Here is an 18,771-nt window from a genome sequence, read left to right as displayed (position 1 = left end):
GAAGTCTTTAAGTCGGGGAGACGATTAAACAAACATTGTACTCAAAAATGTAGAAAAAGAATACTTGTTATTAAAATCGGTTTCATGTCGTCCCATTGTTTTCTTAGTCTCTGGCCATTTACAAATATATAGTTATTTTTTTAATAGTAAACCGATATAATCAATAATAATAAAAAGTACCTACCTATACAGACTAAGAAGCATAGTCTTATAGATGGACAACGTTCGTATTTAGATTGACGCCCCTTATTTCGATTTCATAATTGTTTTAAATACAGAAATGGGGGTAAAAGAGTATTAGCGATTGTCACATTAATATTGCCTACCTCTAGTATTATATTTAATCTAAGAGAACAACGTTATGTTTAAATGTATTACCTAACTAGTAACTACAATTTTATATACAGAAATAACTATAAGAGTGTCCATTTATTTACATAACTCAATACTGTATTAACTGACAGATTCTTAATCAAAGCAGCCTGAAACACCTTATAGATCACATGTGTAATCACTTAACACCTACAGTATAGCAAAGAAGTCGATCTATCAAGTATAAATCATTCGCCACTCGGCTGCGACTATCAATAGAATAGATTATAAAATGATAGTACCTATTTTGTAAATTTTTATTTATACTTATAACTGTCTCGGTATCATAAAAGTAATATAGTTATTATTATAAGCATTTAAATGTTTCAACAATATTTCGTCTAAAATTGAACGTAGGTGCACGAATTAAAACATCAAAGAACAAAATAGCGTGTTTTAAATGACCGTTTTACAATATTGTTTAAATAATTAGGTATTAAAGTGTAAAAAGTATGGTGTAAACATAACAATATCAATCTGTTGTACCATTTTTTATTAGTTATGCATTTGTACGTGTTTACAACAATAATATTTACGGTGTCTGCAGAATAATAATTGTTAATCTTTATAAAATAATATGTAAGATAAATATAATTATAATTTATAAAAAATATTAGGTATGTCGAACGCGTATAATTAACTGTGGAATTATTTAGGGTGTTTGGGTACACGTGCCTACAGTAATAATTTTACAATTAATATTAATTGATATTTTCGTCAAGTGATGTCAATAATAATAATATATGATGTATTTAAAGTATAGCTTAGTCGTGATAAGAGGGCTTTGCAATAAGAGAGAGAGAGAGAGATAGAGAAACTGGCATAATAATAATAATATAACGCTGTGTAATGCAATAATCTGACGGGAAACCAGTTTTACATATTATAGTGTACAGTTAACACCTTAAATACACATGTTTGTTATGGCGTTAACGACGGTCCAAAAGTAAACAGCGAGAACGGTCGGATACGGACGGCGACGGCTGCGACCAATGGGCGGCCGCGTTTCCCACATTTGTCACCGCCCAGCCGCCGACGCCCACCGCCCGTATACGGCACGACCGGTCCCCCCACCCGACCGCTGACCATCGTCACCGCGTGCACCAGCACCACCGGCAGCATCATCAGTAGCCCGCGCCATACGCCGCACAGTTAATCGTCGTTGCCCGTACGTCGCACGCCTTCCCTGTTCAAGCCGCACTATTGTAATAACAATATCATTATTATATGTACGTTATTATTATTCCACCATCTAGTACTCGATTGTCGTTATAGTGTGTTTTCGAGCTAAATAAAATACGTTTGACGTACGCTAAATACTGAGGTATAGTTAAATTACCAAAAAACCGCGACGAGAAATAATATTATATATTTTGTTCGAACCGATACAAATGCGAATCGTCGCCAGCCGCGTGTGAACACGAGTTTAAGCGTACGACGCCGCTTCGAGCGCCGCAACACAAACCGTAGAGATCTTTGGTAAAATGATTCAAGTGGCCGCGACGCCGATGATCGTCAAACCAAAAATCGGCTTCTCGATCGAATCAATAGTGGGCGCCGGATCCAGGTCGCCCACCAGGAGCGAAGGGTCCTCGGTGGCGCCGGACGAAAGCGAGGCCTGCAGCTCGGCGGCCGGATCGCCGTTGAACCCGGGCAGCGTCTCGCCGCCTCCGCCGACGTCGCAAACGGCCCGCCGGCATGAATCGCCGCACCGCCATCACCAACAGCAGCAGACCGTGTTCAAGCCGTCCGCGCTGTCGGCCGCCGGTTACGGGTCGGCCGCACAGTTGGCCAAAGGCCTGCAGTACGTCCACGAGCCGCTAACCCCTCCGCCACAGGCCCCGCACCCACACCATCCGTTCGCGTTTGCCGCGGCCGCAGCAGCGGCGGCTGCCGCGCACCACTTTCAACCGAACCCGCACCATCCGCAACACCATCAGGCCACTAGGGACACGTACCCTCTGTACCCGTGGCTTTTGTCCAGGCACGGCAGGATATTTCCTCACCGGTTCCCAGGAGGTAAGACCGCGGTTTAAGCCGATCTATTGACTTTTTAGCCAGTTATTATACATCTATTTCCTTTTTTTTAAATTGTTTTATTACCTATATGGTATACCATATTACACTACACAGTCCGCAGACACATGTAGGCGGAGTTACGCGCATAAAACCTTCACGAAACTTACATGCCGGCTATAAAAATTAATTAACCCGAACCTATAATACAACACAGTATAGCTATAGTAACAAAACTCTTCAAACGATTTATGAACCGAAAATACATGCGGAAAATATTATTGAATAGTCACTTTGTTTTTTATATCATGTGCAATATTTATGAGGTCATCTCAAACGAGCTGCAATAACGTCGGCATGCCAGTATTATTTTTAACTACAGTATATTATACCTAATAATAAAACTTAAACTGAATGTATTTTGAACGTACCGTGTCAAATTAAAATACATTCTTGTACTTAGGGTAACTAAATCTTAACTAGGTTTTTATTTCATATTTGTTCGAATTGCATTAACACAATTTGTCGCAAGTACATTGTTGTTCTATTTAACTTTTCTAAAATAAATAATATCTTCATGTTTCCTCACAGAACATGAGATCGTCGACCCTTTCAGACACCGGCAATAAATTAAAACGTGAATTCTTTAAAACCCAACTGTCAACTGTTGTTCATTACAGAATCGTAATTATTATGTTTTTGTAATACTGACAGCGATTAAGTACTAATTATTTTGTGATCCGTCGCGTTATACATGTGTATGTGGTTATATGTTTTTATTAAAAATTATAATACCCAATAATAATCGTAATTTAATAACCGCGTTTGAGACTATAATAGAAAATCCTGTATATTATAATAACCGGTCAATATCTTTTACTTGGATTTACAATAATAATTATTACGGAGTATGTAATATATATGATTAACAATACGGTGGCATATTCTTAATTCTGACCGACTCGTTTCGAGTTTACACAAGGTCGTTCTGTGTTATAGAAGTACATTTTTTTTTTTTTTGCTTAAACGTATAGGTAATAGTAATACATAATAATCGCGTTGGTGTATAGCGCATTGCGGTAAAAACGCACATTCGACATTTCGGGGGTGTTACACTCGTAATACAATAATAAAAATAACTATTATGTAATATCGAAAGTGACACAATCCACCCCCGGTGTGATGGGCATTTACGCAATGCTCGGACAATACCATAATAGGTATACATGTGTACAAGATGATGCTGGCGATAATGCTAAAGACCCGTTTCGTGTCCCTCAAGGAAACTGGAAAATCATTATTGTATAATAAATATAATAAAAGTAATTCATCCAAACGCACCCAACGCGCGCTTGTCAGTAACGCTAAATACACCGTAGGTAAACAGACGATTTGTTTTTGGGTGTAAGGAAAAAAAAAAGGTATTCAAACATGTTATTATTGAATAGAATATTTACAATAATATGATGCAACGTGCGGCGGTCGGGTCCCGTTCGAATGATATTGCGTTAAGAGAAAATCATTTTTCGGTAAAACCATAAAAATCTCGGTAAGGTCCTTTTTTTGGTTCGCAGCGTGACGTTCCGCCACAATTTGTTCGGCCAATACGTTTACATCTCCCTGTACCTTTTTTTTTTTATTTTATATACATTTTTTTCTTAAAAACACTTTTGCGTAACTGCGTGATCCCGTTATAGGTCTCTTATAGTACTCTAGTATTATTAGCGCACAAAGAAAAAGACTAAGTATCGTTTTTTTTTACCTTTACATAGGTACCTAGTTTACAGTAAACCGAATTGTCCAAAAAGAGCAGATATATCCTAGTTTTGTATAATCACGAAGTTAGTTATATACATATTTTTGAAGTCAAATGTTAAAACTAATAGTATTATACTGTTAACTACTAGGCATTTATAATATTTAAAAGCACCTAGTCTAGCACATAGGGAGAAAACTGTAATTTTTTTTTATATGCATATAGTGGAGGCAGGAGGAATTTTAATTGAAGTAATATCTTATTATGTAAGTGTATGGGTGCTTTTTGGAGGCAATTTAGTGAAATACCTTAGCTAAACAATATATATATTTATATATAAATGGTTAAAATAGAGGCTCAATAAAATGCATAATTGGAATAACTGAATAAACAGTTAAGCCAACTAAATTTATAGTTTTCTAAAGTATTTTGGTTTTTTGTACAGGGGTGGGATAGTTAATTCACGTAAAGTGCTTGCGGTACATGACATCGTCACTTACTTAAATACGGGGTGGTTAGACATTAACGATTAGATTTTTCTTTGAGAATTATTGTTGTTCGAAATTTCCAGGAGGTGGTGTATTTATTATTTTCGTTTTAAACATAACATAAACGGTGAAACGAGGACTTGTTAACTCTTTTGGTTTTATGATATTCAAAAAGACCAACGCCTGCATTCATTTACTATATATATATATATATATATACATAAGTAGTTAGTACACGATTATTCGTTATACTGCGGTATATAATACCGATTATTAACGGGTAGGTACCGGTTATCATCAGCGTACACGCTAAATAGTATACCGTATCATCATCATCGTGTAATGTATATAATAATGACCCTCGACGGTTAGAGCTGTTGGTTACAAATAATAATAATGTATTTATGTAACTATATACAGTATATTCGAGAGCAAATTACAACGACATAATTTTGTATAATTATTGTCCAATATATAATATGAAAACGAGATAATGAGCGTTGTAAAGTTGATACTAATGTAACGCCTTCGTAAAAAAAACAACAACCGTGTTATTTTTTTCCATGTTGTTGTTAGCCGTTTGGCCCTCGAGGTGCCAAATAAAAATAATATAATCTATACTATATTATGCGATCCGGACACGGCTGCTTGTTTGTACCTACTTTTGAGCGAATACCTAACACCGAATATAATTATTAGTGTGCAGTTCGGTTAGGTTGTTATACACTGTTGATACATAATATAGGCCTTGCGTTATAATAGGTCTAACAACTGTTTATTATAAAAATACGATTAGGTTCACTTGTTAAAGAGACTAAGTGCATATTATATTTTCATGTTCACCGAAAACTACACACACACGTGACACGATATACGAATAAGTTCACATGTTTGTAAACTATAACAAAAGCAACGTGGTTAGGCTATTTATTGAAACGCCAGTTATATAATCGAAATCGCTGTAGGGCTATGTAAACGAACGTGTTGATGAGTAAATATATTTTATATTGATTTACCCGACGAAAAAATATATGCATTATGTATACACAATGACTGCAATATATTGCATATAACTACCGTGTATTCGACCGCAACTCCCGTTGAATACCTAATTACTTACCCGATGAATGACCATCGATTCATAGTAATAGAAATTATAAGCACTGTAATAAGAAGAATATGTCATCATGATGTATAAGATATACACGTGGGTTAAAATGTTTATACGTTTCATTCTAAGTCTGTAAATAGACGCTTTAAAAACTATTCAGTTATATTATTGACAACCTATAATTATTGTAATTGCATGTAAAAATAAACAAAATACTTCCCGAAGTCCACAAAGCGTTTATAACAGTGTACTCGGCTTTCCAAACATAAATTTCATGTACCGAAAATTGAATTTCGAGTATTGTATACAACTGTTATAGGACCATATAAATAAGGTACATACAGATATAATATACCGTAGCCGAGAGCGACCATAGTATAGGATATAATATAAGGTGTATCTACACTTGGGGAGGAGAAGGATATAGATATATTATAAAATATAGGTATTAAATATTATGTGATGTAAACGACCGGTGGTGATGCGGCGGACCGTTTTTCATATTTATTATTATTATTAATTGCCGGTATTCGACGCGCGGGCGTGACGGTTAATTAACAGCGATAAATTAGTGTTTAAAAACACAAAAGTAAAATACAAATAAATAATAAAAACGAAAATGTAAATTACCATTGTCAAAACAATACGAGAATATTTATTTATGTAAACAGCTATTCCGCAGGCAATGCGGTGGCGGCGTCCAGATGGCGTTCCAATAGCCGCATACACATAATATGTAATTACTACGTGATGATGATGAGATCTTATCCCATAATGGCGATGACATCTACAGTTGTGGAACTTTTCTTTTGTTTTTTTATCTTATCGAAACAACAGTCATAATTATCAGTAATATAAATACCTACCCGTATAATTTATAAACTATAGCGATAATATATGTCGGAGTCGCCTTTAATTATTAATTACACCGTTTAACATAGAGGATACCTATGTGATATTATGTAATTAATTTTTGTTGTAAATTATGTACTTTGCGAATAGAATAATATACCATGAACTAACATAGCTCATAGCTCGAGGGCTGTGGAAGATCAGTCCGGAGGAGGATGGTCTTACACTGAAGGTATATTAAAAGAGGCGGTACCAATTAATCCGAATTGAGTAAAACAAAAAAAAAACAATGGATAAACGTCTATTTCATCGGACAGCTTCTTATTAGGACCAGATTAAATTACTAGAACAATAATTTATGTACAAGATTTGTATGTATATGTTTATACCTATTATATTCATCTAAATAACCCTGCAATTAACCTAAACCGGACGTGTTTTTTGTCTGAAACAACGACGATAATAATCCGTTGTTTTATTTTTTGTTTTGTTTTGGTTGTATAATTTTCTGAGGCAAGGTGTATATTATAGGTATATACATGTTTAAAATGAGTAGGATAGATTTATTATACAGGCATATTATTAAAACGTCGTGTTGAATTTTCATAAATAGCCAACGAGCAATTGTTAATTACTATGTTCTTAAATATTAACCACTTATCCTCATTACATTAAACGGAAATGTACCTGCTTACTAATCACTATTTTACTCCCGGGGGAAATATCAGTTAAGATCCGCAGCTTGCCCCGGCAGCCAGTATAATAAATATGAAATAAATAAATAAAATAAACAAGGTTTTCTGTTTATTTATTGAAGGTTAACGCACAGGTTGAAGTTATCTGCGTGTTTGAACTATGGACACCTTCAATAACAATACATTATATTGTTTTGTTAACACTGTTAGTATCGATTCTAATAGTATTGATATCGGTAACAAACATTGACACCTTTACCGATAACTTCTTCGAGGTGTGATCGATCATTGTTGTTTAGGGCTTATATACTTTGTTTTATAATCATGTATGACAATGACATACTGAAGATAGGCAACATCCGCATGATTTGGTGTTACTATTATTGTATTTTTCAATTTCCTATAGTAGACCACCGTGATATCTAGATTTAGGGCCGTCTGATATCAAATAGCCGTTTTCAATAATGATAGTTTATGAACGATCATTGTTATACTATATAATATCAACGTGGTATATTAATGTTTAATCTATGACATGTAATGAGTTCACACTAAGCTATACAATTTATTTTATTGTTACCTAGCGCGATTATATCATTTCGCTTATTATTTTATTAACATTTTACCGGCTTACGCCCAATATATATGAAATAAAGTACATGTTAATAATAGTTGCTGAATACAATAAGATATAAGATTGAAAAGATACAATAAATTAGAAATTATGTAAGTAATATACGGCCAAACAATTTATACAAAGATTTTATTTATTATATTATTTAGACTACATCACAGCTTTTATGCTAAAACACCCCCGTTTCTTTTTACTTATCGACCATTTACATTTTACACTGAGCTAATGCAGTGGTTTTGTTGGGATACTATATACTTGATGTGATGCTGATGATCATGATGCGAGTGACTATTTAAAAAAAAGTACAGTAGCCGAAAACAATTGTTCTTGTCGATAACGAGAATTAGGTAGGTCAATGAGAAATTCGGAATGACCGGTGGCTTTGGTAAGAGAATGGTAACCTGGTGGCAGGTGGTGGATACCAGCTATTATTACCAGCAATGATATTATGACTGAACCTAGGTGTAACGAGACAATATTGGAGTCTCGCCTACGCGCTCACGCACGTCGATTACATATTTAACTTATAACAAGATCATTGTCCAATTGTGTATTCTAATGAAGCTGTTAACAGACAGAGAAACGCCGTGAACGAAGGAGGTGAAAAATCATAATGTATAATATTATTGGACTGTGGAACCAACGCTGCCGCCGCCACCACTACCAACACCACTAACTCTGTAATATAATATATTCCAAACGAGTTTCAAAAATAAATTTATTTGACACCGCCGTTGAATATTTTATCACTGCTGGCTTTCAAATTAGAGTGGGTATACACACACAATGATATCGTGGATTTTAGAGACCCCTCGCTGAGATGTACACACGCTGGCGCGTAACGATTATTCTCCTTAAAACCTAACCGACTCTCATATCGTATATTGTATAGGTGTAATGATATTACCTATTATTCCTTAACGTTTATTATAATATGTAATGCGCCCCCCATCATAAATGAAAACAACCATTAGTATAATATAATAATAGTCTAACGCAATCATTTTCGATAATGATAGCATTATTTTTCCTTGGAAAAACGAGCGCGAACCTGATCACCTTTTTTAAACGTTTTACATTTTTATTGTTCTCAGGGCCAGACATACCGGGATTCTTGTTGCAACCCTTCAGAAAACCCAAAAGAATAAGGACGGCGTTTAGTCCCAGTCAACTACTCAAATTAGAACACGCCTTTGAGAAGAACCACTATGTGGTGGGCGCCGAAAGAAAACAGTTGGCGCAGTCGCTAAGCCTGACAGAAACTCAGGTGAGTTATCAGTTTTATAACATTTTATTATATCATATTATTATTATAAGTATACAACAATATATCGGTTGGCCTTCAGACAATGTGTCAAACCCATCTCATTGCGGTTCCCCAAACACAAATAATTACAGATATTAATCATTTTCCACACAAGAAACAATAATATTTTATCCGATTAAAGATAAAATCCTTATACGACCTATCATACTAATTCTTCTTGTATAGGGTATTATGTATTATTTATAAACAGTTCATGTTTCAAAATTATTGGATATAACGTTCAAAAATAATAATAGTTCATATTGAATAATTCAATTCAATTTAAATAAATACTCGCTAAATTACTGTACTTGCATTAATTAAGATCAAAAACAGAAAAATCGTTTCTCATAAAAAAAAAAAGTATTATGTATCTTCCATTGCGATTTTGGTATTAAACCCTATATACTTAGTATAAAATACGTCACATATGTTTATACATACATTTTCTTGGGATAAATAAAAAAATATATATCATTACAGATAATAGAAATTAGGTACTCGACGACTCCTCGCGTGTAATCGGATTCTGTCGGCGTGAGCGTTCGGAGGATTAGATGAATTTTTTTTAATTTTAATTTTGACGTTAAGTTGGTTAGGTCGAGATATAATATAATAATAACACACGTCGGCCGTCACATCACCTTAACGTGTATACAACGAAGTACTAACAACAACGACCCATGCGAATAATATAATTTCTGTTATTTTTTTTTATCTTCCCATTATTATTGGTAGTAGTACTATAAAACATATTACCGTTTGGGAATTGAGCGGGTGTCATGGTGGCGACGAAGAGCGTCATAATAATAATAATAGTATTATATTATTATACGCGTGATAGTTTTCCAGTTAACGTTACGCTATACACGAAAGGATTATACGGGGAATAGGATTAAACGGGTATGTTACCCAAACGCTAATCGTATATACATTATAAATATAAGGGTGAAACGGTTATGATGACTATACGCTCTTCACGCGTTGTCGGCGGCATTAGAAAAAAAATAATTAATAAAAAAACAATTTGATTTTATCCTTTTTAAGTTTTGAAAACAGAATATTATTTAAAAACCCCTCGCAGTACACGATCTAGCTATAGGTCTAGGTCATCATTTAAAACATAATTCTTAATAGTATGATGTATACAATATTGTAATAAAATAAAATAATTATTAAACAATACTATAAAAACTTGAATTGTTGGAATTCTTGCAATGCGTGTCAAACGACCGTTATTGAGACTCAACTTGATTTGTTTTTTTTTATCTTAACTATTCTAATTGGTCACAAAACGTTTGAGAAAATTCACATTAAACGAACGTCATAAAAAAATTAATACATACGTATGTATATAATAAATTGAAACCGTTTAAGCATTATTAAACGTGCGACCGAATTATTAATGATTATTTACATATTAAATAGTGTGATTATTCTATTGAACTGCGCTCTTAAGTGTCTCTAATCTCCGGGTAGTTAACTCTGAAAAATGTCAACACTGTGTGACGATAATATTAAATTATTGTATGCTTAAAATGTTAATAATAATATAAAATATACATATATAATTGAGAAATTTATTAGACTAGGTGGTGGCACGGAATTAACGTCAAATGGCCAAATATCATATTAATTTATGCATGGATGAAAGGGTAATTAAAAAAAAAGAGCAATGTTTAGAGAGGCAATGCAATTATTTGTTTAAACTATTTTTTCGGTAACGCACGGCGCACAACTATAATAAATAAAAACATTAAAAAAGTACTTAATTGAATAACAGTATTAACAATGCACATACTACATAAATATCGAGTTGTCTAGCGTACACTCGAATCGTTTATGTTATAAATGGAGTATAACGAGTTTCGGCAAACATTTATTTTTTGCGCGTTATAGCTTTTTGTTCAATTGTATTATTATACATAATACAGAAATGGTAAAGTATAATGGCCGCTTAGAAAATGTTTTTTAAAAAGGGTGTCGTATCCAATTGGATTGGGCTTATTATTAGTATTGCTGTTATATATAGACGATCCGGTATTATAATAACACTCGTGTAAATTAGTTGTTATTCTTTTTGATCGGGAGGTCTGTCACGGTATTATACTTGTTTGTGTAAAGGGGGCATTTATTTTCGAGTACCCTTCTGGGGACTATAATAATATAAATTCGACCAATCGGCGGTGCGAGCGGTCATGATATTATTATGGAGGGTGTGGTACATGTACTGTAGAAGTTACCCTTCTAGCGATCCGTTTAAGGGGTCCTCGTGTTAGTGTAACATGGCGGTCGTTAACTTTTACATTACACGGGCGGACAAACGGCGTTTTATTAGCAACATCATCATCATCGTTGTCGTCGTAGTCGTCCCCTGTCGCCTATCGCCGCCGTATGATGACTACCATAATTGCGTCAATTTGTAATACGGTTTTTTGTATAATGTCCTCGAAGGGACCAGCATTTCCCTCCAAAAAAAAAAAAAGAAACAAACTCTGAACTACCGAAGAAGAAGAATGGGTCTAGATTTTGGTTACTATAATAATAACCGTTCTTTATAATGTATTTATATGATGTACAATGCAATTAAAAACAATCTAGCGTTGAATCGTAACATTTGTAACACAAAACGGAAACAGAATTCAATGCGCTCCATTCATAGCACGACAATTGTAATATTATTATATTGTATCTGTATGTTTTTTCCTCTTTTTTTTTTATAGGTATTCAATTATAGTATTTCAAAACAAATACTTTTGTCACGTTTTCGATTTGCGATACCCTTTTTTTATGGTAATCTTTTAAAGAGCAAAACCAACAAAAAAAAATGCTATGTAACATTATCATTTAACCTGCTATACTCATACTAAATCTTAATAATCTAGAGCAAATGAATTCACCAGTGTTCTGTGCTGTGAACTTGCATAGCTGTTGAAATGTGAACTTTTGAAAATTATATAATGTTCAGCCGAACAAATACTGCTAATCTCGCTCGTTTGGTCACAGTGTCACACATAGCTGATTTATTTAACAATGGTCTAATTTTAAATACAATTTCTCTTAAAAATATTGACCCAAACAAGCGACTTGAGACTCAACGATTTCAGAACGTTTCATGGCCGCTCGTATTACTTTTATAGTAAATATTATACAAATACTCGTGACTAAAAGGGGGCTGTGTTTTATTTTATGACGATATTGCGCAGCTTAAGCGGTTTTCCTGTCGGACCCATAAGCCCCTACTACTGATATTGTTCTTCCCGTTTTCCGTTGTTGTAAACTCAACGTTGGCGTATAATATAATATAATATAATAATAATATACAAACCATCAACGAGGCATTGTGTTAACAAAACGTTCCCCGGGGGCGACGGCTGGCACCGTTTAATGTAGTGGAAAACTGAGCTTGTTTTTGATAATGAGGGAGAGGGGAGCAGCGCTTATACAATTTCCCCGTGGGAATGGCGGGCGGTAGTGTACATACATACCGGGTATAGTAGCTGTATTATAGCAGACATGAATGATTGCCAACCATCACGGGTCATTTGATTAGAGCCGCTCATCGTTTTATGAGCATCTCCACGCCGTACGCATTGCGCATAGGCAAGAAATCTAGCTCCGTTTTTGGTAACGCACGACGTAGAAATCATAATAGGATTTATATTAATGATAATAATAACAATAATATAAAAGAAAAAAAAAACGATTTCGGACTTGTGTTTTGCATGAACGGAGTCGGTACCTATGTATTATAGCAAAACTTCAAATATCGTACCTACAAGCTCAATGTTATTATTACACATGACAAACTGTATATTGTGTACAAACGTGGACTGTGATATATATATTTATTATTATACAGTATACAACTTATGTCCTTATGTATAACGGAACATATTAAATGCGAAGCGTGCTTCGGGTACTCCCGCCGGTAAAACATTTTCACGTGTAATTGAGGGATGATACGGTTCCAATACTTATATATTCCCCCCCCCCTCACAAGCTCTGCGCAATTGTTCTCTTTTTTTTTTTTTACCAACTGTGATGAAGCGGAAAACATATTATATTTTCTATTATATACTTTTGTGCGTCACAGGCTTTTATTGCCGACGTCCCGACAAATGGCCGCGAATCCGGAGGAAATAAAGCAAAGCGGAATACTACTTGCTCATAGCACAGTATTATGGGGATCAAAATAATATAACGGCTGACATGCATCTGTATTCTCGGGTTTAAATAATATTGTTGATTTAATATTACATGTTCATATATATATATATATATATATATATTCTCGGCTGCGGTTGTCGTTGCTTAAAAACATTGTAATTATAATATTAAACGAGAATAACACAATAATTATAATATTATAGGCCGCGCGCATATCGTTCATATGCACATGGTCTAGTATGTAATAACTATTATTAAACTGCCAGGCGATTTATTCGAAAATTATATGCTATTATTATTACTGTCAAACCTTAACACGGATCGGACGCATGGAAGGTCACCGATCATTTTCGAATATCTTAACACACAATTAACGGTCATTAAACGATTAAGTGCGTTCGTTACAAAGTATTTAATAATATTAATGATTACCATTATAATTTGTATTATTGTTGTTGCTGCGTCGCTTAGGATTTTAATTGTTTACTTATAAAAATATGCGCCATGCTTTTTGTTCTATAATAAAATTTAGTCGTGAATATTTATGTTCGGCCAAGAATTTTATATTGCATAGCACAGCGTGTATGTGTAGTATTCAAATTATAAAAGTAATTAATAGAAGCAGTATGTGTATTAATTAAAATAATAAACTAGAGATTACGCCAATGCACAATATACAAAGCGCGTCTATTAATTAAATGAATTTTTAAAAAAACGATATTGACTGATTAGTTAGTATTTTCAAAGTCGTTGAACATAGAATACTTATATTATTTTACACATCATATTAATATTATAACGTACATCCATTCAAACAGAATATTTTGCCTACTATATAAATATAATAATATACCTATTAAATAACGCAAAACGGTCACCTTATCTCTATATTATACGGTAATTGGGCTTAATTAAATTGATTATATTTATTTAACCTTGCAGTTTGTATGCATGCTGAGTTATCATCGGAGGTATAACAGTATATTATTACAATATAAATATAGAGCATAAAAATATAACGGTTTTCACATAATCGATTTCGATTTTTTTCCTATCAAAGCTTATACCTTCAAAATGTTTTTACAGCAAAAAAGCGTCTTACAGTGGCAAAACAATAATGTAACCGTTTTTTCTACACATGATACGGTTTTGATGCAGTATTAATATTGTATAGGTATACCCTTGCAATGGGGTCGCGTTTACGCGTGTGTTGTCCGGGCAACCCTCTTTATTTCTATATAATAATAATATATAAATATAATAGATAATATTATACGCACAGCAGCTTTCGCCTTACTCTCGCACACGATATTACGGTAGAGCAAATATTATTTTTCAATCGTTCATTTTTTACACATAAATCGGCGGCCATCTTGGTTCGTCTGTTTTACGCGGAAATGAAATCTATATTGTATTATATGTTTTTGCCCAATACGTTTTTTGTCACGTACTGCTGTTTGCTATCATATATCGCAGATTAACCGGCAATCATCAGCCGAGTAAACAACCTGCGGACTTCCATCGCCCTTGGCCCTACCGCGGCTACGGTTTGTTTTTTTTCCAATTCCCATACATACATAATATCCGGGGCAACCTGAGTACACACAAATATTAATTATATAAAGCGCACCCCGCGCGCAATAAAGGGTTTCGCTTTTACCCTCGGCGAGATTAGTCGCGACAAAATAAACGTCGGGTCCGTCCAAGGCTATAACACACATACAGGATATACCTAATACAGATACACGATTTCCAATTAAAAACAAAAATCTCATCGTTTCCCTTCCTTCCGTCAACACCCTCGTAGTATTATATACACATACTTTTTTCGATTAAACGCGACAGTTGTTTTTCGTCGCGTTTAGCAATTTCGTTTTCAAGTTTAATAAAGTATAACGGTGTTATTTTGTGTGCATGTCGATGATGTGTGTGAGAGCCCAACTTGTTATGCGGGAATTATTATTATAATTATCATCATCGTGGTATGTGGTACTATACATATTTAACTATAATTGCCCGCACGGATTATTATGGTTATTATAGGCGTTGTTGTTGTTATAAACACGCTAAACGTCCTTAACGATGAAAACCACTAAATAATAATAATAATTTTATATATTAAGTCGGAAGGTATATGAGGGGTCCAGAGTGATATGATAATATTATGGTACGTTCGAAAATCTTACCGACCAACCTGGTAAACACAAGTTCTAAAACTACGGATTCCTGTGGGTACAATAATAATATGACAACTCGAATAACAAAAACTATACCGTCGAATTATATTATTCACTTTTTCATTGTATAATATAATATTGTATTGTTATAAATAATACAATTAAAGAATTGTGATGAAAGTGACAACTAACGAAGTTCTTAAATCCCCGTACAATTTTGGCTTCCACAAGGCCCAAAATAGTACAAAAAGTTGCTTTGTCCATACGCACATGTGGTCAAATAAGATGTATTTTTTTTTCTGACAATCGGGTTTTTTTTCGGTTACAGGTCAAAGTTTGGTTCCAGAACAGACGCACCAAACACAAACGGATGCAACAAGAGGAGGAAGCTAAAGTCCAACAGTCCGGCGGCAACAACGGCCCTAAAAACAACACTCACCACGTGAACAAGTGGAAACAAGAAACCCAAAACAGTGGAGGGTCCGACAGCGAGATGCATCATTACGGCGACGGTGGATCTCCACAACACCACAGGGACGATGGTCTCCAGCACTACGAAGGGTACAGCTCCGACGCAGACAGCGACGTTTAAGTACGTGGTGTCTTATCAACCACATCGACCCACCCACCCTCCATACCTATATACATATACATTAACATGCCATCCTGTATGATTTTCGCCATGGACCGCCGACTAGACTAGATGCCGTTTATAATATGGTGTGCATATTCGCATATAGTATGGTCACCAAAAAAAAAAAAAACTGTACAGTTACCGACAACCGGGTTACGCATTACCCTAGAAATCACGTGGTTTTTGTGTGATCTTCTTTTGTGACGTGCCCCTATCGTCCTGTGGCGCCATGTGCTCCTCTCATAATCATCGTAAATATTATATATTTTATTAATACTATTATTATTATTATTATTTGTAAATTATTATTATATCGCCGAGGTACGTACGCGTACATGTGCGGGCAAACTGTCTAAATTCTAGTCATTATGTTATTAATATTATTATTATTATTTTGTGTATAAATATTCGTACATGAAAGTATGACGATCAAACAATACTGTACATAAATGTATATAACTAAAATAAATGAATGATTTCTTTTTTTTTTTATGTATAACTTGTGAGTTTTTTTTTATTATTGCTATTATATTTAATATTATTATTATTGTTGTAAAAAAAATATGAAAGACTAAAGATAATATTCTCATTTTAGAACGACTAGAATAATATTATTATTATAAAATTCTACATTACTATAATTATTATTATTATAACTACTATAATTATTATGATTGAAGACGATGGCTTGTGTACGTGAAAATGAAACTAATAATATTTGTACTTTCAAAAATAGATTGCGAAAAAACGTTGAAAATGCAACGTTTAATGTAATTATGTGTTGTTGAACAATATAAAACAATATTGTTGTCATACTCGTTCGATTATAATGAATAAATGAAAATAATAATCGTTAATTTATTTGTTGTGTATTTTTTTTGTTTAATTGTTTCTTTAAATTATTTTAAACACGTATTTGTTTAATCTGTATTCACAATGCGGGAACGGTGTAAGCCGTAAGTTGAATAGCTAAACGATTAACCTAATAAAATGAATTTACATAATACATATCATACGAGTATACAGCAACAAAACCCAACTCGGATTTTAAAATAATAATATCTTATAACAAATACAAACGACCTTAATTTGTTTTGCTAAAAGCATACAAATGTTTGCTACTAAACAGCAAGCTGTAGTACTGAAAGCTGTATAGATTTGTATCATAGTGTTCATATCGTTGGTATAAACTTATAATAAACTTACTCATGTACACATCTACGTTTACTAAACAATGCCATTTTGAATTAGAATAATTGAAGCGGTGAGAATCAAAAGGTTTTAATTAACCGTTCATAGAATCGTACAGGAAAGAAAAATAAATATTATTTATTCAATGTGTTCTTAAAGATTAGGTTAAATAGTTTTCTTCAATATCTCTTTTGAAAATGTATAAAAAATTGTTAAACAAAAACAGGTAGAACAATAATTCATTGGCATAAGCTTTTATTGAAAAATATTGTCACTTATACGTTATTGGTTTTTGCGAATTTAATTATCATTATTTTATTACATTACCTACAAGTAGATTTCTACTACACATTAGGTTTACTATTTCAAGTTCAAAAAAATATACGGAACTTCAAATATGCCATAAATACAAAAATATAAAAGTTAATGCTATTTTATGGTAATAACAATTACGACTACTAACTGCTGTCACATTTTATTAATCGATTCCCAATAGCATTTATCAATAATTTATACGTCGTTTAATACTTATGAATGTTTATAACACATGATATTTTATAAAAACTTCCAAAAAAATATGTACATAATATTAATTATTTAAATGTCTGTAAGAATTCGGTTTTAGCGTACAAAACTAGTTTTTTCTACATACTAGTCTCAGAGACAACTGCGAACGGGTTTTGAGTAATGAAATATGAGAACAAGATTCCATGCGATGGATGAAGGATTATAATAAATTATTATAAGTGGAACAAAATTAATTATTTGCGTAAAATGAACTAATAGCCATCGAAAAAAAACGCGTAATGATTGCGTGACTTGTTGCAATTAATTAATTGATATGTAAGAAGAGGACGTTGTACTCGAGTCTTAAAACAAGATCATGCAAATGGAGTAATCGACCTCCATATTGGTTTCAAACACCTGCAATTACGGAATAGATAAAGAACTCATGCTTTCGTTGTAGATAGAAAAATTTTGGGTTATATCAAGCAAATATAAATATATTTAAAAAATATTAATAAAGTTACTATTTCACTTTTATAAGTACTATATCAATTGACATTTTGTTTAATATAACATATTCTATAAGTTTCCGTTAAATTAAAAAATATATAGATGTATACTTAGTACCTACATTAGGTATAATAAGTAATAATAATTGACGATTTAACAAAATACTTTAGCAATTTGTATTAACAATTTATTAACCATCCGTGCTATGTGTGTATGTTCAATCTATAAAGTGACTACGTCCTAAACCGTCCTTTAAATAAAAAATTAACTTGTAAATAGATTCAGTCTTAGTATGACCATGCATGGTACGTTTTTTTTTTTTGTTATACTAATTTACATAAATATATAATAA

General features: G+C 33.4%; 1 protein-coding gene across 1 annotated transcript; it reads left to right on the top strand.

Moving 5' to 3' along the window:
• The first annotated feature begins 1,501 nt into the window (after nt 1–1,501).
• LOC126838320 (homeotic protein empty spiracles-like) lies at nt 1,502–17,068 on the top strand. Its single transcript, XM_050572655.1, has 3 exons — nt 1,502–2,391; nt 9,019–9,191; nt 15,906–17,068. The coding sequence occupies exons 1-3, from the start codon at nt 1,857–1,859 to the stop codon at nt 16,167–16,169; spliced, it is 972 nt and encodes a 323-aa protein (XP_050428612.1). The 5' UTR covers nt 1,502–1,856; the 3' UTR covers nt 16,170–17,068.
• Nucleotides 17,069–18,771: the final 1,703 nt, after the last annotated feature.

The sequence above is a fragment of the Adelges cooleyi genome, unplaced genomic scaffold (assembly GCF_023614345.1).
Source record: "Adelges cooleyi isolate 19-005CV unplaced genomic scaffold, UGA_ACOO_1.1 ACOO_flye_CR_arks_rails_tigmint_CR_PRNA_30, whole genome shotgun sequence".
Classification (NCBI taxonomy): domain Eukaryota; kingdom Metazoa; phylum Arthropoda; class Insecta; order Hemiptera; family Adelgidae; genus Adelges; species Adelges cooleyi.
The sequence above is the reverse complement of the archived record's forward strand: the minus strand, read 5'-3'. Positions and strand labels throughout refer to the sequence as shown.